At 38.2% G+C, this 26,021-nt stretch overlaps 1 protein-coding gene across 3 annotated transcripts in view; it reads right to left on the reverse strand.

The window, feature by feature from the left end:
• Nucleotides 1–26,021, reverse strand: part of rps6ka3b (ribosomal protein S6 kinase, polypeptide 3b) — a 56,283-nt gene that overhangs the window by 29,245 nt on the left and 1,017 nt on the right. The window contains exon 2 of one of the 3 annotated variants that reach the window (XM_079806616.1): nt 23,024–23,083. The exons of 1 other annotated variant lie outside the window; for it this stretch is intronic. In XM_079806616.1, the coding sequence (XP_079662742.1) occupies nt 23,024–23,083 (60 nt within the window). Of the gene's footprint in view, nt 1–4,387; nt 4,529–23,023; nt 23,084–26,021 lie in introns of those variants that run through there. One more of the 3 variants, XM_079806618.1, reaches the window with a different exon arrangement.

The following is a 26,021-nucleotide window of genomic DNA, read 5'->3' on the forward strand; positions in this document are numbered from 1 at the left end:
CTGATTATCTGGTTTCTGGGTGGTTTGCAAGTCACAATAAAACCGACTGTGTTCAAACTGTTCTCAATCTCAACTTCCTGACAATTTCTGTGCTCCTTGTGAACTCGGAATGCCCGGAGAGCAAAGAAAACATAAAAGAGATTTAAAAAAATGAGGACAAAAACACAAAGAAAGAAAGAAATGAAGGCTCTGCCCTCCTAGACAAGACAGAAAATTCAAAATGTCAATCCGATTCATCTGATGTTGACAGATGTCAGAAAGAACAGACCAAAACACAACACCAAACAGACAGTCAACCAGGTTTTGAATGAAACATGTCCAAAACGCATCTGGGTCACATTTCACCCCAAAACTAAAAGAGTAATTTGCATAAAGCAAATTAAGTTTAAAAAAAAAAAATATCAATTCATATCTGAACATTCCTAGAATTATCTTTATTTTCATTAGGCAAAAAGGTAATACATTACAATAATGTTAATTAACATTAGCTAATGCATTAACGATCCTGAACAAACAACATTTTCTTTTGTAATTTCAAATTTTTGGGTCAGTAAGATTTTTGTTTTTAGAGAGAAATTAATACTTTCATTCAGCATGGATGCATTATTATTGATCAAAAGTGACAGTAAAAGACATTTGTGTTTCTTAATATTATATTTTTTTTAGAATGATTTCTGTCTTACTGTATTTTTGCCCCAATCTTTTGAACAGTATTGTAATACATTTTCAATGTGTCAAGCAACTTCAAATTACATGCAGAATTATATACATTTTTAATTAGCATTAAAGGTGCACTATGTAACATTTTTGCAGTAGAATATCCAAAAACCACAAGGCCAGTGTTATATATTTTGTTCAGTTGAGTACTTACAATATCCCAAATGTTTCCAACTATTTGTAAATCGTGAGAAAATTGCTATTTTAACCGAGGAACTGGGACGTGTGAGGGAGTCGCCTGTCAAATGACCTATCGGTAAGCCCTGCCACCCTTAGATACTGTTGCTAACTCGGACAAACAAACCGCGTTGCTAACAGTCTTACAATGACAGCTGTCCGTGTGAACACCTTATCCCAAGTTGTTTTTGGACACAGAATGTAGCGGACCCTGTCTGAATGATGGCCAAACTTCACTGATGGTTTATGAAGTTTATTACATCGTTTTTTTCACTCAAAAAAAAAAATTTCACCGTAAGAGTTGAACAAAGAAAGCAGAAGTGTGCATTAACGTCTCATTCACAAACTCTCTCTCTCCGTTGCATTATCATTAACATACACAGCACATTATACAAAAACACTCATACAACTACTAACAGTAAACAAACATATACAGACCGTATGCCTTTTCAGGGGTGCTAATAAACTGTAAACTTTGCGTCTGAAAACAACTCAGAGAAACTGCGATTGCGAGCTCTCCCTTTTACCACCCGTAGACTATAATACCCATCAAAATAGGAGTCCTCCTTTTAGTAAGACAGATAATTTAGACCTTTAAACATATCTAATCTCACAGAAATATAAAAAATATATACAAAAATTCTGTGGCACAGAAGGACCACCCCTCGTCGAGGAGCATTCAAGTGGGACTTAAATATATAAAAGATTTTAAAATAAATGTGGGAGATTAATTTGGAAGCTAGGATTTACAGATCACAATGCAAACGGGAGAAGCCTCGTGTTCCGGTCGTCACGATCGCTACAATGTACATCAACACTGTTCATGTACCACAGGATAAGATTAAATTAATGTACATTTAACCAGTTTAATATGGAGAGGTACTGAAATGCAGACCTTCGTTTATGTGTTTTTGACCTACACTGTTAACGTTACATGACGTGAGAACAGTTAGTTATTATGTTAGCAGGGAATCACTAACTTAATCGTAACTTAATGAGAGTGTGACCACCAGAAAATCCTCTCAGGATACCTGGAATCAGTGTTGCAGTACCCCAGGCACATCGTTTTGCCATTTTTGTAGCATAAACACCATCAAACCGCTGAGAGCTTCGGATTTTCCAATGCATCTCTATGGCGCTGAAACCTAAAGATGTCCGAGTTCCGGTCCCAGCGCAACTGATACTCAACTGCCATTGGCTCATCTGCATTCGAGGGGCGGGGCTTACCGATAGGTCAATTGCATCACATCAACGTTACCTTCAGTTTTCGGGGTTTTTTTTGCAGAAACGCTTTACCCTTACTGCAGTGTTCTACAAACGTCATAGTAGCCGCCGAGCGAACGCACTGAGTAACGCCAAAACATCATTTTCAAGGCGGTTGTTAATGTCAAGCCCTGATTATCCCTTAAATTGCACCCTAGTCTTGACTGAATTTGTTCGTTCGCTTCACGTTATTATTTCCCAGACGTAGTTTTGGTATTGAGGTCAAAGTCCACTTGCCTTGCGTTCGTAGTTTTGAAGTGTTCCCCCTATTACAGCGACTTTTTTCTGGCATGTTCTGCAGACAGGGTGAACATCTTCGATTAAGTTTCCCTCAGGACTTTTGTAAACGCCAAAATATGACCACACCTCAGATTTGGTCCTTTTAGAAGTCTGAAAAATCTCCCGGCGCTGTCACTGCCTTCTGCCATTTCTTCTCATTCAAAAGACAGCGGTGCGCCTGCACCAGACTGACACTGACTGTACAAGATTTACCACGAGTTTTCACAATCGTGATAATCACACGCGGTTTTAATGTTAATTAAATTTTATACGATATTACTAACCGTCACTAGGCTCAACACCGCTTACATCACTTGCCCACCGTGGCACCGCCCCACCGTTTTTTTTTTTATCCTAATAAAATAATTTAGTTCAGTTAGAGAACAGACAATACAAATTAAAACTGAACGTGAACGTAAAAGCGCCTATTTAAGGGAGTTTGTCATTTGTTTTGTTGTTGTGTTTTTCATATAAAATAATAGGCTAATGAACCCACAATTCAAGCAACCCGCCACCAAATTGGCGCTAATTCAAAACCGAAAGTAAAATGTGCACGGCCGCACAGAGCGCGCATTCCTTTGAGTCCGACACTCTGAGATGACGCAATTTTTGCCGCGTACACCCTCGCGCTCGTTCGTTCGGACCATGGTGCAGACGCGTCGAGTATAAACAAGGGTTCACACACGAATTGTCATTCATTCATGGCTTGCGTCTCACACATAGACCGATCAATGCCTGATCAGTGCCCTGACTACTAGGGAACTGTTGAGACACACTCATGGCCTCACAGAGCGCGCATTTACGGACGAACTTCATTCATGGCCTCACAGAGCGCGCATTTACGGATGAACTTCATTCATGGCCTAACAGAGCGCGCATTTACGGACGAACTTCATTCATGGCCTAACAGAGCGCGCATTTACGGATGAACTTCATTCATGGCCTCACAGAGCGCGCGTATGTTACTTTCGGTTAGATAGAATTAGTGATTTACAAGCCCCCGCCGGTGATACCGGTATTACCGGTGTTGTCACACGTCGATTAACCGGTGGGAAAATTTCCTCACCGTCACTAAATTGTATCGTGGTTTATCGTGAAACCGGTAATCGTTTCATCCCTACGTGTGTGAACTTTTATTTTTGATGTGATTAATCACGATTAATCGATTTGACAGCACTAATCATCAGTATACTTAATACATTACATTTAAATTAAACATATTAAGTATCTAATTTTATTTTTTAGGGTAAAATACAAGCCGGATGTGTTCTTGAGAGGTTTCATCTTGTGCAACATACAAACACTCAAAACCCTGTCTTAACCACAAACACACATGTCCTGGTCTACATAAAGTCATTGACAATGTCCCTATTAATTTTGCTTCTCTGGGGCCTTTTTCTGGGGCCAAGTTCACTAATTGCGAAGTTCAGACAATGCTGAACTTTCAGTCTCTAGTGCACAAAGCCTTTGCTCATTAGAGAAAAACGCAACAAAGGAACACATGCACAACAGCACAGAAAATCCCAAATAGAATTACGAGAAAGTGTGGCCAATGATAAAACAGAGCAAAGCCGAAGGAGATTCCTAACTATTTCACGCTGAAGACTCCAAAAGCATTCTTCTGAAAAATGAATGTTTCAGCCCTTTGATGTGGTTCTTCCTGCTCAGAGCGCCAATGAGCAAAGAATCCCCCACAAAAACACAAACTACACTATTGTTCCATCTACACACTACATCCTTGGTAAATCATCGGTTTCCTCCTTTAAGCCCTCTTCCCTAACCTATAAGAAAAACTTATCTCTCTCTTAAAAGTTTTATATCAGACCTGCTTAACCTCTAGAAATCACACGTGAGCTGCATATCTGCACATGCTGGAATATTTGCAGAAATACTCCAACTTTTACCTTAATCTCACTAATACTTCAAACCGACAATACCGAAGGGCTCCTACCCGCGTGTTTCTCTGCCTGATCCGCAGGGGAAACATTTTCAGCATGGTCCTGTCCGCATGTCAGTCACTCCACGCTGTGGACGGCTAAGCCAGAACCACTGTCTACCGTGGCAGGAGTGGTCATTTAGGCGGTCCGACTGTGGTGCGGTCATACATGCATACAAAAGACAAGCAAAAGGAAACGCCTGCCCAGGAAGGGCCTACAGCTGCAGGTCAGCACCGAGATTAGAGCATGTCCTGCCCTGGTTTCCTAGGCAACACCTGCACAGGAAGAGACACATCTGTCCAAAGAGAGCATCAATAATATATCAGTCTTGAACATGCCTGCACATACATGCAAGTGGGGCTGTATATGAGTGTGTATACTCTCACAAACTCTATATATGCAAAAAGAGTCTCCGTTTCCTGTCGCTGCGTCTGGCGCACATCCTCCACATGATAATGGCAGGCGGTAAATTCCCGTTTGGGACAAAATTATGTGCGTGTGGTGCCCAAAACAAATATGTCAAAGAGCATTTAAAATGAGTGGGACATTAAGAGAAAGTTGAGATCTTAAACAGCATCTCATCCTATTAAAATTATTTCCGAAGGATCATGTGACACTGAAGACATGAGTAATGATGCTGAAAATTAAGCTTTGCCATCACAGAAATGATATTTTACAATATTACTATGCAGTCTTGGAGTGTATAAGAGACTTCTTTTAATAATATAAAAAAATCTTACCGCTCCCCAACTCATGAACAGAGGTGCAATACATTTTAAACATTTCAAATTAAAATAATAAATAAAATACCTTTAAACTATACACATTTTAAATGTGTGTGTTATGAATTGATATAAATTAACAAAAAAGCAATAGCATAGTAATACATTACATTTAAATTAAATATATGAATTTTGATTTTATGGTGAAATATGAACCTATATTTATATATAGCCTAAATATTTCCTGTTACTGGGTCTGGTTCACATCCTCCACGGTAAAATAATGCTTTGGACCATGGCAAACGCTAAAATGAATTTGTCTGGGACAAAACATTTATGCGTGGGGCCCTTTTAAACACAAATGTGCTGTTAAAATGTCAAACAGCATTTAAAATGAGCGAGACGTTGACCAAAAAAAAATCTTAAATGGCAGAACTTTTCCAGCTGAGATTCAGTCTACGTCAGATCATCATGGGCTGAACCAGGTCACGTGGCGCCGGATCAAGTTCAAAGTTGGGTGTTATTTTTTCATCTGCTTCACCCGACTTCCTGTGCTGAATGACAGAGCAGGAACCCTCCCATCGGCCCCCTGTTCTTGGAAAGCTCTCAGGAAGTTAGACACCCTGACGAGGGCATTACATCACCTTCAGATCCTGACCTCAGATGTAAAATCCTCCTCTCACGCATGGAACCGCGCCAAGACTGCCTCTCAACACGCCTTCAAATATGGAAAAACATCGTCCCTGTCTCCTTCTCGTCTCCGAGAAACAGTTGATGTCGCATTTCCCTCTGAGTTAGAGAATGATAAACAGCACAGAGTGTCTAACTCTGATGAAGTTGGACAAAGATGAAACGATGTAAGAACAGGGTCCAAAATGCCCAAAATGTTTTTCCACACCTGCCAATGGTAGCTGAATACCAGCCATAAATATTTCTTACTTGCCAATAAACTACATTCTGCAACATTTTTATACAAGAAAGTAAAAAATGAAATGTATATATCTCTATCTATCCATCCATATATCCATATATATATATATATATATAGATATATATACACACACACACACACACACACTCACCTAAAGGATTATTAGGAACACCATACTAATACTGTGTTTGACCCCCTTTCGCCTTCAGAACTGCCTTAATTCTACGTGGCATTGATTCAACAAGGTGCTGAAAGCATTCTTTAGAAATGTTGGCCCATATTGATAGGATAGCATCTTGCAGTTGATGGAGATTTGTGGGATGCACATCCAGGGCACGAAGCTCCCGTTCCACCACATCACAAAGATGCTCTATTGGGTTGAGATCTGGTGACTGTGGGGGCCATTTTAGTACAGTGAACTCATTGTCATGTTCAAGAAACCAATTTGAAATGATTCGAGCTTTGTGACATGGTGCATTATCCTGCTGGAAGTAGCCATCAGAGGATGGGTACATGGTGGTCATAAAGGGACGGACATGGTCAGAAACAATGCTCAGGTAGGCCGTGGCATTTAAACGATGCCCAATTGGCACTAAGGGGCCTAAAGTGTGCCAAAAAAACATCCTCCACACCATTACACCACCACCACCAGCCTGCACAGTGGTAACAAGGCATGATGGATCCATGTTCTCATTCTGTTTACGCCAAATTCTGACTCTACCATCTGAATGTCTCAACAGAAATCGAGACTCATCAGACCAGGCAACATTTTTCCAGTCTTCAACTGTCCAATTTTGGTGAGCTTGTGCAAATTGTAGCCTCTTTTTCCTATTTGTAGTAGAGATGAGTGGTACCCGGTGGGGTCTTCTGCTGTTGAAGCCCATCCGCCTCAAGGTTGTGCGTGTTGTGGCTTCAAAAATGCTTTGCTGCATACCTCGGTTGTAACGAGTGGTTATTTCAGTCAAAGTTGCTCTTCTATCAGCTTGAATCAGTCGGCCCATTCTCCTCTGACCTCTAGCATCAACGTCCACAGGACTGCCGCATACTGGATGTTTTTCCCTTTTCACACCATTCTTTGTAAACCCTAGAAATGGTTGTGCGTGAAAATCCCAGTAACGGAGCAGATTGTGAAATACTCAGACCGGCCTGTCTGGCACCAACAACCATGCCACGCTCAAAATTGCTTAAATCACCTTTCTTTCCCATTCTGACATTCAGTTTGGAGTTCAGGAGATTGTCTTGACCAGGACCACACCCCTAAATGCATTGAAGCAACTACCATGTGATTGGTTGATTAGATAATTGCATTAATGAGAAATTGAACAGGTATTCCTAATAATCCTTTAGGTGAGTATATAATATAACAAGCAAAATGAAAACATATTGTACATTTTAACATAAAATATGCATGTGGAATTATATTTCATTTATATATTACATATAAAATCATTAAATGCAAAAAGTTCAAATATATATATATATAAAATAATAAATTAATTAACTAAATTAATACATATACTTGTTATATATATTATCATATACTGTACGTATATTTCTTACTTGCCAATAAACTACATTTTTATACATGAAAGTTAAAATATATATAATAAAATTAATTAACAAATATTTATTTGATAAATTAATACATATACTTGTTAAATTAATACATGTATATGTATTATATAGTCGTCATATACATTTATATATATTAATGTATTTTAATTTATTCCTGTGAAGGCAAAGCTTAATTTTCAGAATCACTACTCCAGTCTTCAGGCACATGATCCTTCAGAAATCATTGCAATATGCGGATTTGCTGCTCAAGTAACATTTCTTATTATAATCAATGTTGAAAACAGTTGTGCCGATTCATATTTTTGTGGAAACTGATACATTTTCTTTTCAGGATTCTTTGATGAATAGAAAGTTCAAAAGATTTCATTTGAAATGGACATCTTTTGTAACAATGTCTTAGTCATTTTTGAACAAATTTAAAAGATAAATGGAAGACCCCAAACTTTTGAACGGTATATTTCATAGCCTTACTTGCCTTTGACATGCCTAATCAACTTCCACATACAGTGTCCTTCATACGGTGCAATGCACTTACTCATCCTGACACAGCACAGACTGCACACTGCAGAAAATAGCAGCATTTTCTCAGCGATTCTCTTCTGCTGCTTCTCAGACGTGTCTGTCTTATCAAAACACTCACTGGAGTCATTCACAATTATTGTCATTGTGGCACAGGGCCACTGATGTATACGAGATGGAGGGCGTTTTAACTGCAGAGTGAGTGCTGGTGAAGGAGACATTTGCATTAAAGCCAGCAGACACAAGATTAATGGATCTCAGTAACATTTCAACAACCACCCCCCTCCACAATCTCTAGTAAAACGGCTTCTCCCTGCCTTCAATTTCCTTTCTGGCTGCCACTTTACTTTCCTTGTTTTTTCACATTCCCCTGTCATGTGCTCATCTTGGCAGTGCAGACCAGGACTTAATGATAAGAATGGCCCAATGGATCAGAGTCAATGCGAGAGAGTTTCAGACCACTTGATGGAGATATCATTGCCCTATATATTGAAATAGTACTTCCGTTCAAGCTATCTTACATTTGTTTGATTATATCCATGTAACTAGATACTAGGTAACTAAACTATACTGAGTTTAAAGATGTTAGCACCATATGCCATTATTTTTTACATCGGAGCCATCCAACTATTACTGCAATAAAATAATAAAAAAACATCAATATAAGATTAGAATATGAGATCATTTCTTTTCACCTGATGCATACAGATGTATTGGTAAAAAACTTTATATTTTATTATATTATGATATTGAACTATGTTCAAATGTTTGGGGAAAGTAAGATTTCTGCCTCGGAAAGAAGTCTCAAAAATACAGTAAAAACAGTAATATATTGAAATATTAAAAATGTTTTCTATTATCAAAGCTGAATTTTCAGCATCATTACTCCAGTCTTCAGTGTCACATGATCCTTCAGAAATTATTTTAATATGCTGATTTACTGCTCAAGAAACATTTTATATTATTATCAATGCTGAAAATAGTTGTGCTGCCTAATATTTTTGATGAACCATGATTAAAAAAAAAAAAAAGTTTTTCAGGATTCTTTGATGAACAGTAAGTTCAAAAGAACAGGATTTAATTTAAATAGAAATCCTTCCTTTGTAATATATTAAATATTTTTTTGCCTTTGCCTTTTCCTACAGCGTTCTTCACAAAAAAGAAAATCTTACTGACCTGAAAAGTTTTGAACGGTAGTGTATGTATGTATGTGTGTGTGCGTGTGTGCGTGTGCGTGTGTGCGTGTGCGTGTGCGTGTATGTATATATATGTGGTTGGCCGTTATCGGCGTTAACGTGCTGCGTTAACGTGAGACTCTTATCTGGCGATAAAAATATCGTCGTTAATCTAATTCTCAAAGTTGGGTTGGGAGCTGGGTCTATACTACGCAAGCTATGATGACAGTGAGTTGACACGCGCCCGCCTCATTCAGTCCCTCTGAACATGGCTGCTGGATTTTTCCTCATGACAGCATGTTCGTATTGGTGTGACCGGTCAGAATTTTGCGCGGGGTTGCACGTAACGTTAATTCCTGGGGTGTGCCCTATCATACCGTCCACGATAATACCGGTATAAATTTTTACATGATAAAAAAAAAAGTGTCATATCGAGATATCAATGATATAGCGACGCATTTACGTTCCCTAGCGTGCACAACAACAACACCTGTCAGAGTATAAGAAACACCTTTGAAAAATAAATTCTTCTGTCAGGCGCAGTTGAAGTAGAAAGTGCCTGGGGCAAACGCTGTCAGATGAGATGGCGTAGCCAGGCTATGTTTGTGTCATTATTCCAACATTATCTTCATAACTTGTTACAAAATAAAAAGTTTTACACTTCAGAAATATTAGTGTATCCTTATGAAAGCAGTGTTTATATGCAGCATTTTAATTCGGACTTTTAAACCAATTACAGTGCTCCGTCTACACACCTGAAATGAAAACAGCGCATTAATATAGAATGAGGATTCTTCTGACTTGGAACTACCGGTGCATGAAATGATTTTATTGCACACCTTCCAGCCAATCAGAATCAAATATTCAGACAGACCATGGCATAAATTACATTAGTTATTGTTAAACTAAAATGTTATGTTATGGTTTTGTTTGCACTAATAAATGCTGCTGCCTACCAGCTGCAATAACCAATAAAACTTTGTTCCATATATTTTTTTTCCATATCGTCATAAATATCGTTATCACAAATATTCTTGAAATATCGTGATATAATTTTGAGGCTATATCGCCCACCCCTAGTTAATTCTACTAATTCCCACAGATTTCGCGCTCACATCTGAAGCGCATACACATACAGTAATAAAGCCGCCTCTGACATACAAAAAGTGCAAAAATGAGCTCCTTTTTCCAGCTTATTAATGGTCAAATACACTAAAAAATGTCTCAATGCCCATCTTGGTGAGTTTTAACGTAAACAGTCGTTCCCAGCTCACAGGAACAGTGTTTGGGATCCAAGCGTGCGTCAGGTCTTAAAAGGACAGAAGTTATTTATTATTCAAACTACAAAAAGACAAACGATTTCTTACGAGCACACATATTCTGAATGCCTTCGGCAGAATTCAAATGAGCCATTAAAAATGTATCTATGCCCACCACTAATATATAAAATATTTTTTTTCCTCATCGTACATAAATATATGTTGCTAAAAATGTATATGGTCATTTATCAAAGGTAGGGCAAGGAGAAAAAAAAATCCTTATTGCTGTTGAACCCTGTAGACTCGTGCCCCCTCATCATCACCTGAGAAACAGAAGACATTCTGGGTCCTGACCGATCCCCCACCCCACTTTTGAGGCTCTGAATCTACCGTGCTAATGAGAGCCTGTCCTTAAGGAATGAAGATGAATCAACTCTCCCACACTTATTCAGCCTGGAACAAAGAGCAGAGTTTAACACGGATTCCGAGGGTCTCGGATCGCTGCGAAGTCACAAGCCACGTCTCTGACACACACCCACTCTTGCTCTCTTACACATACAGACTGTCGTCACACCGCTTTTGTGTCCAGGTTATGTGGGACGTTAGAGGAAAGAGCTTCACAATGAGAGATCCACAGGAAACCTTTAGTGAGAATTAATGGCATTACCCAGCATAACCTCTGTGTGTGTGTGTGTGTGTGTGTGTGTGTGTGTGTGTGTGTGTGTGTGTAACGCACATAGATGTATGGATCCACAGACCCAGTGAATAGGCAGAGAGGGCCATCGCTCCCAGCAAGCTCTATTGATCCTCAAGCATTAAAGGACTGTAAGTCACCAGCTGTGACCCATCACGATGGCGCTGTAATGGAGGATGGGGTGGGGAGGGATTGTGACTGAATCATCGCCTGGTCACGCCATCAGCATCATGTGTAAACGGGTCTTAAAAGCTCTGTCAGTAAACAGTAAACATCTTGTTAATCAATTCAAAGGGTATTATGAGTATTTTATACCAATTCCTGCATGACCCATTTCTGAAAATGGATGGACTGATTTTGGTGGGAAACAAGGAACACAGTAGTGCAATAAAATTAAACCTGAAAAAGCCAAAGGTTTACATAAATATTGTAATATTAATACATACAGTGGACTCAATATACTCTGTAATGAGATCGAATTTGTCTTGAAAACAAAAATACATTCTATAGCTTGTGCTTACAGTCTACTAAAAATGCAACAAAACTAGGGCTGGGCAAATTAACGCGTTAATGCGGGCGATTCATTTTTTCAGCTTAACGCATTAAAAATATTTAACGCAAATAACGCAGCGTACGTTTTTATATTCATTTTTGCCTAGTGTTACATTATATGATCACGCTCCTATTCATGTAAATGCTTCAAAGCGCGACAAGACACAAAAGAATGCGCTGTAAGTCAATGTCCTGTCTGTGTGGCTGCATCTCATGTCAGCTAATCGAGGGACACTCTGACACACACACACACACACACACACACACACACACACACACACACACACACACACACACACACACACACACACACACACACACACACACACACACACACACACACACACACACACACACACACACACACACACACACACACACACACACACACACACACACACACACACACACACACACACACACACACACACACACACACACACACACACACACACACACACACACACACACACACACACACACACACACACACACACACACACACACACACACACACACACACACACACACACACACACACACACACACACACACACACACACACACACACACACACACACACACACACACACACACACACACACACACACACACACACACACACACACACACACACACACACACACACACACACACACACGTCTCCTGCTCACATCGAGTTCTCTTTTGCTCTTTAACAAACAATAACAACAACAACAGAGAATTTTGAGTATTCTCATATTAGGAGTCTTAAATTAGTTAAATAACGTCTTAAATGAACTTAAAGAGTTGTGAGGAAATGAGATGCGCGGGACAGCGCGTGAGATCCGAGTCATGTTCGGCTGTGGCTGTTCTTAAAGTGACAGGAGCACTGATGATGCCTGTCATTAATGTTCATCAAGGAACAACGGGAACAGAGAAAATTGTAGCTTTAATGAGGATTAATCTATATTTAATTTATTATTTATGCAGTTAAGAAAGGTGTTTGATAACTATTACATTTCTAACAGGGAAGACCTGAAAATAAAATTTATTATTTTGGGTTTATGTAAAGATTGTTTTAAGTGCACTTAAATTAAAAGTTGTTTTTTAAAGCCCAATAAATGTTGAAATTGGGAGCTTTCAGTTATACTGTAATGTAATGTCATTAATGTTTCATAGAGACATTAGTATCAGTGATACTGGCCTTCATTCCTAAAAAAAATGCCATTACAACTAGGGATGCACCGATCCACATTTTTTCACTTCCGATCCGATCCCGATACCTGAATTTGGATATCGGCCGATACCGATATTATTCCGATACCAGAGCTGTGTTTGCTTTAATATTATTATTATCATTATTGTTGATTTTATATGATGCTGACATAAACTCCACTCAACAGGCAAGTATGATATGAACATAATAGTGACCCAAATTATCACGGTTATCAATTTATATTTGAAAATCAACAAATAAAAAATAAATCAAGCAGCTCTAAGCACTTTTTTAAGCTAGATTCTGTGGGATTTCCTTCCTTATAATGGCCGTCGTCAATGGCAATGCATAATGCATAAATCTCTAATATTATATCTGTAAATATTTTCTCAAGCAATATTCTCATCAGTGTTCTATCAGCTATGACATTTAAATCTAGCATATTTTGTGTAAGAGCCCATACAGGATTCTAGTGAAATAAAGCATATATTTTCATATGATTTGACAGTTTATTTGATTAAATATCAAAAATCCAAAAGGTGTGCATCATACCTAACACCTAGAAGATGAACACTTTACAGTCAGTTTTATGACTAAGTCATTCTCTTCAAATGCCATTTAAGTTAGAAACGTGTATTGCCTACCAGTGTTATATGTAACTTTAGAGACGGTCCCTAAATTCGCGAACGTCAGGCCAGCCTAATGCCAGTCATATCAGATGCGCTGTGGTTCTGCTGTGTTTTGTTTGAAACTATTTTCGGTGCTGAAATATAACAAAAACTGTCAATCACTGTATGTTGAATGAATCTCCTGCGTGCATTGCACGTTTATCTCTGCTTTGAGTGTAGATTTCAGCGAGAGTGAAAGCCGCGCGCGCTCTGAACAAAACTACGCTAATCTGAACGCCTCTGATTATTATATTCATAAACTCAATATAAACCGGTGTGATTGGTTTTAATGCGCAACGTGATTATAACAGATGGCTTTTGAGAAGACCATAATAAGTTCAAAGTGGCTGGTGTGAGTGTTACACAGCCGAAATACACACGCAGATGGCGATTGTCAATGTCAAGCCCTTGTCTGCTTTTTTAAATGTTTGATTGCGTTCGTTGTGTTGTACGACGCGAGGGAGCTTCCACCTCTCTGAATTACGGTTTTGCAAACATTGTCTTGCTCTGCGGTGTTTCCAGTGTGAAGTATTTCCACACAGCTGACATGTTGGCTTACTAGCCACAATGCTGCTCAATGCTGCTCAATGCTATCTTGCTGCAAACTGCGGAATGGATTTCCTGAGTGGGGCGTGTCTCATAACTCTGTGTCTCATTGAGCCGCGCTTCCCATCAGGAAATCCATTCCATAGTTTGCAGCCAGCTAGCAGACAAGCCGGCGGGAATCACTTTTGGAAAGCGCAGACATGGCTCATCATGGGTATCGGATTTCTCCGCAAATCCGATATGTGAATTAAGTTGGTATCGGTCCCGATACTGGATCGGATCAGCCCCATCCCTAATTACAACACATCTTTAAAATATACTGTCTTTAAATTGTTTCTTCGTTAATTTGGAGAGTAACTGAAATTATTACAATATGAAAATATTAAAAACATAAAATATTAAAAACTTGCGATTAATCGTGATTAATTACAGAATTTTTTTATTTTATTAATTCGTTTTAAAAAAATTAATCGATTCCCAGCACTAGACAAAACACATAAAACAATGGTGCTCATATGCATGTCATGATAAGCCTGGTCCGAGTAATGTCCTGATCCCATTTCCCCATTTTGCCCATCGTTTCCTCTCTTTGTTATCCCTGTCAATAATATTTGCAAAGAATTACGAGAATCAGAACTGTTATAAATATAATAGCCCACACAAGGGAAATTCCTTTGCCGCAAAAGCCCTAATTTCACATCAAAATAGCGAAAAGTTGTGTTGTTTGTATCATTCGTCAAGCGAAATCCTATGTCCAATCACTCTGAAAAGTAAAGCTGTGGTCACATTTATCATTGCTCTGTGAAATTATAGTAATTGTGGAATTGTGTTTAAGGTCAAAACATTTGCCCACACAGATTTCACATTGGGTTCAAGTTTGTCCTGCAAATTCTCCACACTGACCAATAGAATGCTGCTTGGTTTTAAAGTGACAAAGCATCATTATATTTCTGACACTGGACAACAGACTTTTTGCCTGCAAAATTTTGCTGTTACCACGCCTTAAAAGATAATTTCACCTGAAAATGAAAACTGTGTCATCATTTACTCACCCCGATGTGAGTGCACATTTGAGCTTCAGCAAGAACCAATAGGGTTTGTTCTCACGCATCAAGCAACTACGGTTTGAGCCTCTCTTTACCATATTTGAGTGTTATAGGTGTTTATTGATGAATGTTTGTGTGAATAAAAGCCTAAATTAGATCTGTTCATCAAATAAAGCGATCGTGTCTCTTCAGAAGTCTTGGATTAAACTGCACGATTCCTATTTACAATTTCTTTATGAACATTTTGAACCGTGTTTGTATCTGTGTTTCATAGATGAATGAATGTATTAATGATTTGGAAGGGTTTTTGTGTGAACTAACCCTTTAATAATCACACTTCTCTGTAACTGCATGAGGTATCATTCAAACAATAGTAATAGTGGTCCTTGCTAATAACGGATTCTGCAGCAAATTAAAATGCTCTGAGTCATTTTTAAGCCGGATTTGTTACTTAACCACAGTCAGGCAAGTTATGTGAATCAGGTGTACAGGGCCATGCTGGAAGAGTGAGTCAGAGTAGATAAAAGACGGCATGATGTCTCGGCACTCTCTCACACAAATGACTGCAGTAAAAGACAGAGATGGATAGAGAGAGAGAGGGAGAGAGAGGTAAAAAGAGGCAAGAGTGGGTGTCCGCAAAGCGAGAGAAAGTCAGTCCAGATGGCCAGAGAAGATTAAATACCATCTGCCAGAGAGATCTGGAGACATAGCCAAACATTAGCACAAACAAGCGACACACCACACACGCCCCGCTCATAGACATGGATGATGCTGGACACATACAGTACATCAGTGTCAGGGTCTGATCACGGCACCAGGGTAGACGACGGATCGTAGTTACCGGATGATGGGAAAGTTGCTAAGACCATGAGCATTTCAACTCATTTTGAATTATGGGAAAATCACTCTGGCCATTTGTGTGCTCTATGAGTGGAGTGCTTAAAGGTGTAATGTAACAAGATGTAATATAAGTCTCTGATTTCCCCAGAATGTGTCTGAAGTTTCAGCTCAAAATACCTCACAGATCATTTATTATAGCTTGTCAAATTTGCCCCTATTTGAGTGAGCAAAAACACACTGTTTTTGTGTGTGTCCCTTTAAATGCAAATGAGTTGCTGCTCCCTGCCCCCCTCCCTGCTTTTGATACAACATCAACAACACAATTAATCTCACACAGCCAAAATGTCAGAAATAACCAGTTGTGGAGTGCAGCCTTACATGTTTGAACCGGAGTCGGACACTGATGGAGAGACTCAAAGGTTCCAGCTTTTCGACTGCACCTGGACGTTTCTGAATGGTTAGTGTATACATTTAGTAAAACATAACAGTAATTGTTGTGGAGTTATGTTGATTTAACTCATCCACTAGCATGCACCGTCATGTTAATCTATAAATTGTTGTATAGGTGCTTGTAGGGCTGTAACGATTTGACCAAAAATAAAAACCTCGATTAATTGACCATTTTACCTCGATTATGATTAATGAACGATTTTTTTTTTTTTGCTTTCCATTTTTTGCCCTCATAAGGTTTTTGAGTAAGTTCCTGATAAGGTTTTTACTGTTAATATTTTCTACTATTAAAGCTGGATCTAAAGTGCACTAAAAAAGTGCATTTCTTTGTGATTTTAAAATACTTGAAAGAAACGGTTCACTTTCAGCAGTTATTGTCTATGGGGCAGATTTCTGTTTGTTGTACATCAGATACAGATAAATTAGCACATAGGCCTACATTACATTTATTTGAATGCATTAATGAGAGAGTGATTGTCTGTGTGAATTACTCATACCGTCTCTATTATGAAGCTGTGGTTTGTACTCACTTCAAAGGTATTAAAATATATGCCTATAACGGTTGAGTTTCTAAGCTACTTTAGAGATAAATCACAGGACAGTGTTGACAATGAGTTTCTGCGCGCGATCTTCACGTGATGTGCAAGCTACTGTCTGAGTGTTCGTTTGACACAATATATCAGGCATTAGTTCAACATAATACACATCTGATGGTCTAAAATCGCTTTAATGTTCAAACTGGCAGGCCTTAAAACACATACAAATGACAAAGGTTTGTGAGGACGCAGGTGAAAGAGGTCTGCCTTCAGGGCGCACGCGCATGTTGTCAGAGCCGCGACACGGTTCTCTGTGTCACAGAAAAAAGCTGAGCACTGAACGGATACGTTTTCTGTATTGTTGTTTTTGAATAGTGCACAATAGCTTTAAATGTACAAACTGCCAAGCTTTTAAACGTATTTCCTTGACAAACTTTATGAGGACGAAAGTGAAGGCGATCTGGCTTCGGGGATTGCACGCGCCGTCTGTGTGTGTGTGTGTGTGTGTGTGTGTGTGTGTGTGTGTGTGTGGCAGTGCGTAGGCTATAAGAACGGCAATTAATTTACCTGCATAAATGGTGTAAAACATGCAGTTACTATAGTGATTCTAGGCATCTATAAACAAAGATAACTGCTCCTGCATCTCTCTGTGTGCCTGCAAACTGCACTTGATGTGTCTGATGGAACGGAGTCACGTGACTAAAACCCAAATAACCGACATGGGAAAAATACATTGGTTAAAGGTTCTGAATTGCGGTTTCGATTATTTTTTATTAATCCTTCAGCCCTAGGTGCTTGTGTGGAAAGTAAAAAAGTCCATCACCTGACTATGCAATGCATAATAAATGTATTAGGGTTGTGACCGTGTGGTAATGGACCAACTACCAGTGGCGCGGTGGGGGGGGGTGAACACAACACACACACATATATATATATATATTATATATAAATAAATATATACACATGGTGTGGTTGTCACGTTTACTGGCACAGTCCTAAAATGTGCAATTATGAATTACGCAGACGGTGAGCGTTTTCAGGATAAAACTAACGACATGGCTCTAATCTCTGTGAATACTGTCAGAGACTATGGTAAGTTTAGCCATACTAGACGTACAGTATTCTAGAAAGCTCATTCAGAAAGGAAATTTGCAAACATTCACAAAATATGAAGTGCCATCCTTACTTGTTTTGCATATGAAGTTAGAGCACGAAGCGTTGGTATTGACACATCCTTCAGAAACAACTTTTTCGCAAATCCAGCATCGTACTGACCCTCGTTGATGAAGCAGTCATGCGCAAAATGATTTGTACAAATATAACATTTTACCGACATTCTTCGGCACATTTCCTTCAAAAATGAAATTCATCCACGGTGTCTTCAATGGCTCGGATGCCGGGAGTCTATGAGACTCTTATGTTCGTTGGTTCATCCAACAACAGAACATTTGTAATGTTTTTTGGCGCAGACATTACAATACTCTAGCTAGCTGATACAGCGAGTAAACTGAAATGGCGGTCTCTTTGCTTCTCACTCAGCAGTGTGTCTATGCTAAAAGTGCAGCTCATCAACAGTCATGGGCGGGGTTTCCCTACTCTTACGTAGGAGTAGGGGGAAATATGAAACATGTTATAGAGATTGATAATGATTGATGGGGATTATAAAAAAAGTATTGGGTGGATTTTTACCATTATAGGCTGGTTGTTTACATACACTGTGGCCACACATCTGTGTTCAAACACCTTATAAAAGTGGATTTTGCATAATATGTCCCCTTTAATAGTTCCCTGATGTCTCCTCTTCTCTAATATGGTTGCATTGGTTGTACAAAATGTGTCGGTCATTTTTAACCAGCATTTTTCTAGTAGATTTTCCCTAGCATGTACCTAGGAGTGGTGTGGTGCAGTGGATAAACACCTTGGCTTGCGACCAAAAAGTCTGAACTATGAAGACTTGTTTCCATGCAGATAATCCCACTTTCACTCCAGGGAAATGTACCTGTATTAGTACTACTGTTTTTGTCAATCACTTTGGAAGTGTGTCTGCTCAATGCTTTACATCCATCTTTAAATGAAATCACCTTAACATGAGTTTTACATATTCACCAGGGGGAGCCATCGAGCTGCTAATTGGAGTGATTCACTGTTTTGCATCTGTGTTTTGGGAATTAATTTAAATATGATCCCGTTTATAAACTCTCAAATGGCTTCCAGAAAAAGTTAAGTGGCTGATTGCAAACTAAATATAACGAACACATTTTTACTCCTTCCTTCCGTTCTGAGAAAGAGCGCGGCTTTAAGCCCATTTAATTGAGCACATGACTAATGCATTCACACACTCTCCTACTCATTAACTCTCATTACGCTACTGAAATACAGTTTACCCTCATACACCCCATTAAACACAGGAATCGGAACATGTCCAGGTGAATACATATACACAGACATAAAAAACAACTACAACAGTCTACTAAATAGACAAAAAACACAAATACAGCCGCATTCATTTACAGCTGACCTTTAAACTTGTGGACCAATGATGGACATATTCGTATGTACTCTTCTATCACCCACACACACCGTGGTAAAGCATTTCAATTTTAAATTAAAAAAATTATATTTAGCTTAAATAAAAAAATTATTAAAAAAAATTATATAACTAGGAATTGCGTTAAAAGGTATCTTTTCCATGTTAAATTACAATTTTCGTCCTAAATAGCAACGATAGCGAAACGTGTTAAGTGACAGGGAATTCTATTTTAGAAATTGTTTCTATGGCTGCGCCTGGAACATCAACATACAAAGTATGACAATGATAATATCATGTACTTATTATGTTAAAATAATTGAATATGAATTGAATATCATTTGCATGATCTTTACAGCCATACTGAAAGCGGCAATGGATAATTCACCTCTTGAAAATAAATTAAAATGAAACAAAAATGTGCAAACTGTCAACTCAATGTGAATTCTATGACAAAGATTGTTTCAGTCACCCAGTATATATTTTTATTAAAATTAAAATGGTACATTTTTATGAATTTGATTATGCACCATTTCGTTATGAACGCAGTATGCTTGCAGAGAGACTCCCCCCACATGCTCTTCTGATTGGCTGCACGAGTCTGGTTAAATTTAGAATCACGATTTTTTTGTTTTAAATAGAGATCACGATTCTCCCTCAGTTCAGAATAGATAACTAAACAAAATAAGTAATTTGGCATGTAAAGAGTTTCTGACAAAATGTAAATTGCTGCAGTCTACTTAAAATGTTTAAAGCTACACTGTGTAACTTTTTTAGTTTATTCTTAGCTAAAAACACTTAGTTCTTTCAAAAATATATGTGCTCATTAATGTATATTTACTTCTTTCAAGTAATAAAGTATTCTCGTAAGTTTATAATATGCCATTGAAAATACATACGGGTGAGGGGTTCGAATGCGGGTCGCCATGTTGCCCCTCCATCTTGAAAGTACATTAGCCAAAGAGGGACATACCCGTAAATTCAAGCTTCGCCTTTCGCGTTTTAACACTCGATGGCACCGTGTCGAATGTGGACGAGGTCGAACTGGAAGCCATGTTAATCTTGGACTAAATCGGCCACCGTAGGAGTTAAAACGAAATCGGAATTGAGAGGAACAGAAACAAAAATTCTCTGGATGGTCAGATACCTTTTCACCACTAGATGGGGGGAAATATCACACAGTGTAGCTTTAATTAATTTGAATCATAAAAACAAAACAAAAAACAAAACAGTTTGAATGAATGATTCAATGACTCATAAATACATCACTTGTTTTATTACTGGACGAATCGCCCTTTTTGAATGAATCTCTTGAATGAATCAATGGCATACATTTTTAAGCCACTTGGTTGTGTAACGATGTAATTAATACAATCGTTATTTGAAGCGTCAAGTTACTTTCAAAAGGTGATTTACTTTATTTTGATCGTTACTGTCAGCATCAGTGTTTATATCTGAACTATAAACTTTTATCCCAGTACTTGATAATATGAATATTTGTAACACAGAACAGACTGTAAAGCTGTTTCTATACATGACAACGGCTTTCTCTAAGTGGCAGCGCCAACGCAGATCTGAATTATCTGACATTTTGTCAAATGTTTAATAGACACAGGCAAATTGTTGTAATTTAGGAATGAGATTGTGTGGGTGTTTGATTTAAAATTGCGACATTTTAATCGGCTCTAGTGTGGACAAACAATTAACAAATTGCTTGTCGCTGGAATCTTATCACAATTGCGAGAAAAAAGTCAGAATTGCGAGATGTGTCCACCAAAGCGTTTTTATCCAGCTGAAAACGCTAAGCGTTCTGCTGAAACCGTCTCGTTGTGGGCACTTGAGAGCATTTTGGCAGTGCAGCGTTTTTTTCAGTTGAGACTCTTTGCTTGTTATGATACGGAATATCCGCGGAAGTGTTACTAGTATCTCATTTCACAGATAGTTTGTTTCTGTATTGATTCTATATAAAAATGCTGATACAATGTAAAGTATTTGCTCTGGCTCTTGTTTTAAATTTTATTTTGTTCCGTTATTATATTGCTTGTTGTCATCTGTTGACGTTGTACAAACAGAATGTGGTGGTTGGTCGGTGTTGTATTTGTCCCGCCCCTCCTTCACTGTGATTGGACGGCTGGGTGAAAAGTGATAGTGATGAGTGCTGCGTTTTACTCAAAGTTGAACATTCTTCAACTCTCGGCGACCAGTAAAAAATGCAGAGCGTGAAATACTCGCTCAGCGCCATGATATGCTCATGGCGCTCCCATGGAAAACAATTGAATATGCCAGCCAGCTGCGTGAAAAACGCTTTGGTGGACACGCAGCCTAATGGAAACAAGCTTCCATGGGACACAGTGTAATGTCTGAAAAACATATTTAAAATACAGTATGTAGAGAGATTTACATGAGATTCTCCAATACAAGGCCAAACACAAGTGTGAAGACAAAAGAAACAGTGTGCATCTAACCTACGTCTATCACAACATTTGCAAAGAAGTAGCTTTCAGACACTTTATACGTTTAAGTGCTTGCTTATGTGTGGGGACGTTTAGAGGCAAATACTCAAGAGAATGTTTTTGATGGCCCAGCTTTCTTAGCAAACAAGATCCATAGGTCCATCTGCACTGCATTTAAAAATCAATGCTTCCCAGCACAAGCTAGAAAGGAAGACAGAGGAGTGTTTTAGTGGGAGAGGAGACCTAAAAAGTCTTTGTCGTTTCCTGTATGAGGTCAGACTGCATGATGTCATAATGGACTCTTTACATGCGTGTTATGGAAACTCATTAATGGCATCTGAGTGTAGGAAGAATCCTTCCTGAACTAGAACAACCATTACGGCTTAAACAGAAACGCTCCCACAAACAAAAACAATGAGTACTTTGTTGTCTAGGCTGGTATCTTTTCAGTAGGGGCACAGGAATTCTGGACCCAATACAATGAGTATGGGACTGTACAGTGCCACTCAATTTGACTGTAAAACGGTGTCCATGTAACAAGCCGGATTTCCAGCTTCTCCACCATGCATACGGCAATCAAAGGACTAATCGATACAATTGCCGTCTATGGGGAACACATGATCAATAGCTAACATTTCTCACCAGCTCCCCTTACAGACACACATGTGCATGGAGGGACATTTCAGACCACCTTCTTAGAAGAGCCACCAGGCTTAATCCTTGAAAAGAAGCTCCTTGACAAATGTCAAGTGCTTCAAAACACCGAACAACTATAAAATAAGGAGATCAAAGCCCATGAGGGGACATGTCACGAAAAGATGAGAAGGACACGGATTAAAAGGTAGAAAGTGCTTGAGAAATAGACAGCTTGAGTAGACCAAGAAGAGAGAGAGAGAGAGAGAGAGAGAGAGAGAGGGACATACGAAGAATGTAGAAGCAGGGGGAGGCATGACACTCACTTGACATGATAGATTTTCATCTTCTCCTGTCGAGTCCTCCAAGACATGATGGGGCTCCGTCTGTCATGTGAGAGAAATGTGAATATGGAAAATCAGTGTCCCACGAACTATTGCGAGTAGAAAACACAATATATAATGTGTGAAAGGTCTGAACTGCACCAAACACGTTAGCGCATAGTCAGACCTTTGACAAACAGCCTAATGCTTGGTCCACATTTCTGCTTATTCTAGCCAAGAACTGACGACTTTAAATGTAAAAACAGGAAGAGATCACCTGACCAGCCCACAACCACCAAAGTTCTGTTTTTTAGGTGTCAGTCAGATAATACCATAATAAACTTTAGGTCTGAATTTCTGTTTGTCCAAAGGTAATACGCTCTGGGTTACTTCATTTCAAAACTCAAAACAAATTTGAAGTGAATATATAGTTTGTGTGCTACAGAAAATAAAGATGAATATCTTTAATTGATGTTTTTATGATAACTATTTTCATGTTATGGTCAATACCCAATAAACTGACAATATTAAAATTTTATTATTTTGTCTAAAAAATTGCACAGATTAAATTCAGTCTTTTTAAATGCTGAATTTATAAGTGAATTTAGGCTTTTCAGTATGAAAAATGGATATTAATCTTGAGACTTGCCTAAGATTAAATAACAGTGTTATTAAATTATTAGTGTTTTTAAAAATTAACTTTGAGTGAGAATTAGTGGAGGATAAAAATTAACTTTCCACAACATAAGAAATAAATCATGTTTTGGTAAATCATAATTATGAAATACTAATTGACATAAAAAGTCTAAATGACCACAAAGTCTAAATTATGAGAAATGTCACTTTTTAATGTCATTTTTTTTATCTTGGTATATCATTTCAACTTCTATGTTATAATTATGACTTACTAAATCATGATTGAAATAGGCTTCACGGCAATACTGATTAAAATGTAAAAGTTAGAATGAGCATAAACAACAAAATATCTAATATCAACCGCTACTGATAAAATCGAAAAATCATTAATATCAGATAATAACTGACATGACAAATCACTGACCTGACAAACTTTGGTCATAGTCATATCATCAACCAGGTACCTTTAAAAAAATATTTTGTTTATCTGATCTGGGGCGTATGAATTTCACAAGTGCCTTTTTTTTAATGAAATATGACTCATCAGACAGTCATCGAACTGATTGTGGGCGGTCTGTAGGCAGTCCGTCTGAGGCTGAGACTACATTGAACATAATCGCAGTGTGGATCGGTTTCTAAGAGCGATACAAAGCCTTGATTACTAAAGCAGACACACACTTTTGTGCCAATATGAACGTCTGCTCCTCTGCACCAAATGATAGTGGTGGAACGTCTTGTTAGACCGGGCCTACATGCTGTCATTGACTGTTTAGGGTTAATTAGTCAGGGTGGCATCTCAGACGGGCCGATCTGTCACAGCGCGAGAGTGAAACTGAGGGATGGCCCGTGATTATCTGCTGGCTGGAAGGGAACATTGTGTTGTTACCTGCCTCTCTTTTCTCTCTTTCACAATACCATCCCGGCAGTTTTACGGCAGCCTTTATTACATGTGGATCAATGGGGTTGAAGCTGTAATTTCTGAACATTGTTTTGTCAGTAGATGACAGAACATGGCTGGACTGAAAATGAGTTTTTCTAATAAACCTGCAGTAATTTGCATGCATACACTCATGCAAACTCTTATCTTTTGCAAATCATAATAAAAAATAAAAAAAACAGTCGGGTATTGAATTTTCAGCAAAGAAACTGATCAACCTCATTCTGAGAGAGCAAACAGTCATGGTAAAGTCAAGTGATGTGGGCTCATGACTACAGTACGTAATGTTTAAACGTTATTATTACCTTCAGCCACACAAATTCTGCTTCAAAAATCTTGTGTTCTTGATTTAAAATGTGTTCTCTAACATTGTTTTGATACATCTCATATTCTCTTCTAGGCCTATCTAGTAATGTGTTTAGACACTGTAGTGACTGTTTCAATTAATTGATTCAATAGATGTAGTTTATTACATGAATGGATAGAAACACCTGTTAAGGGGAAAACAACCTCATAAAAAGAAAAAATGCCAATAAAAATCAATTACAGGGGGAAATGTTGCCCTTTAATGGGAGAGTTCAAAAATAAAAAATGAATAAAATGTTGTGAAACATGCAAAGGTGATATTAGGCAGAACAACCTCAGTCAACATTCATTGTCATTCTGCTCAACATCAGTGCTTTACACATACACTAAAAAGCAAAACAGGTTTGGAACAACACGAGGGTGAGTAAATGATGTCATAATGTTCCTTTTCATGTTTGGATTAGGTAGAATTTCTCTTTAGAATAATCTGGAATGGTCCTAAAAATATAAATAATTTTAATTCTTAATTATTTTTATTTGCCTCATCTCATGACTCAACGCATGTTAACAGCTAATATATGCATGTATGTATATGTAGGTCAATGACATGAAGCATTATTTCCTAATAAAATAATTGTATAAATCCATGACATATATCACTTTATCCAAAATATTTTTTAGTACTTTTAAAAAGTACATAATATTTTGTTTTGTCATCTTAAACCCCCAACATGTCAGGTGGTGCAACTGTCCGAACAGTTGAACTGACTAAAATAAACTTGATAAAAACGAAATACTATGGCATCCTTTTAGGTTTGAAACCATCAGTGATTTTAAAGCTTTTGAGATTATACAAATTGCTGGACAAACGTTTTTTAATTTTCTCAAATGTCAGGCTTTTTTTTTATTATGAATTAAAAAGGTAATAACAGTAAACATGATAATGCATCATCCAGAAGAGATCAATTGATTCTGCTCAATTGAAAAAGGTTTGCAAGTTAGTTCTCTCTCAACTGGTACTGGTAAAAACTGCTCATTTCAAGTATAGGTAGGTTGGTACACTATCCGTGTCAGGGGGAACATACAACTAGTAGGTTGCACCGCCTGATATAAAAAAAGTAA

Source organism: Gobio gobio, assembly GCF_949357685.1.
Source record: "Gobio gobio genome assembly, chromosome: 23".
Taxonomy (NCBI): domain Eukaryota; kingdom Metazoa; phylum Chordata; class Actinopteri; order Cypriniformes; family Gobionidae; genus Gobio; species Gobio gobio.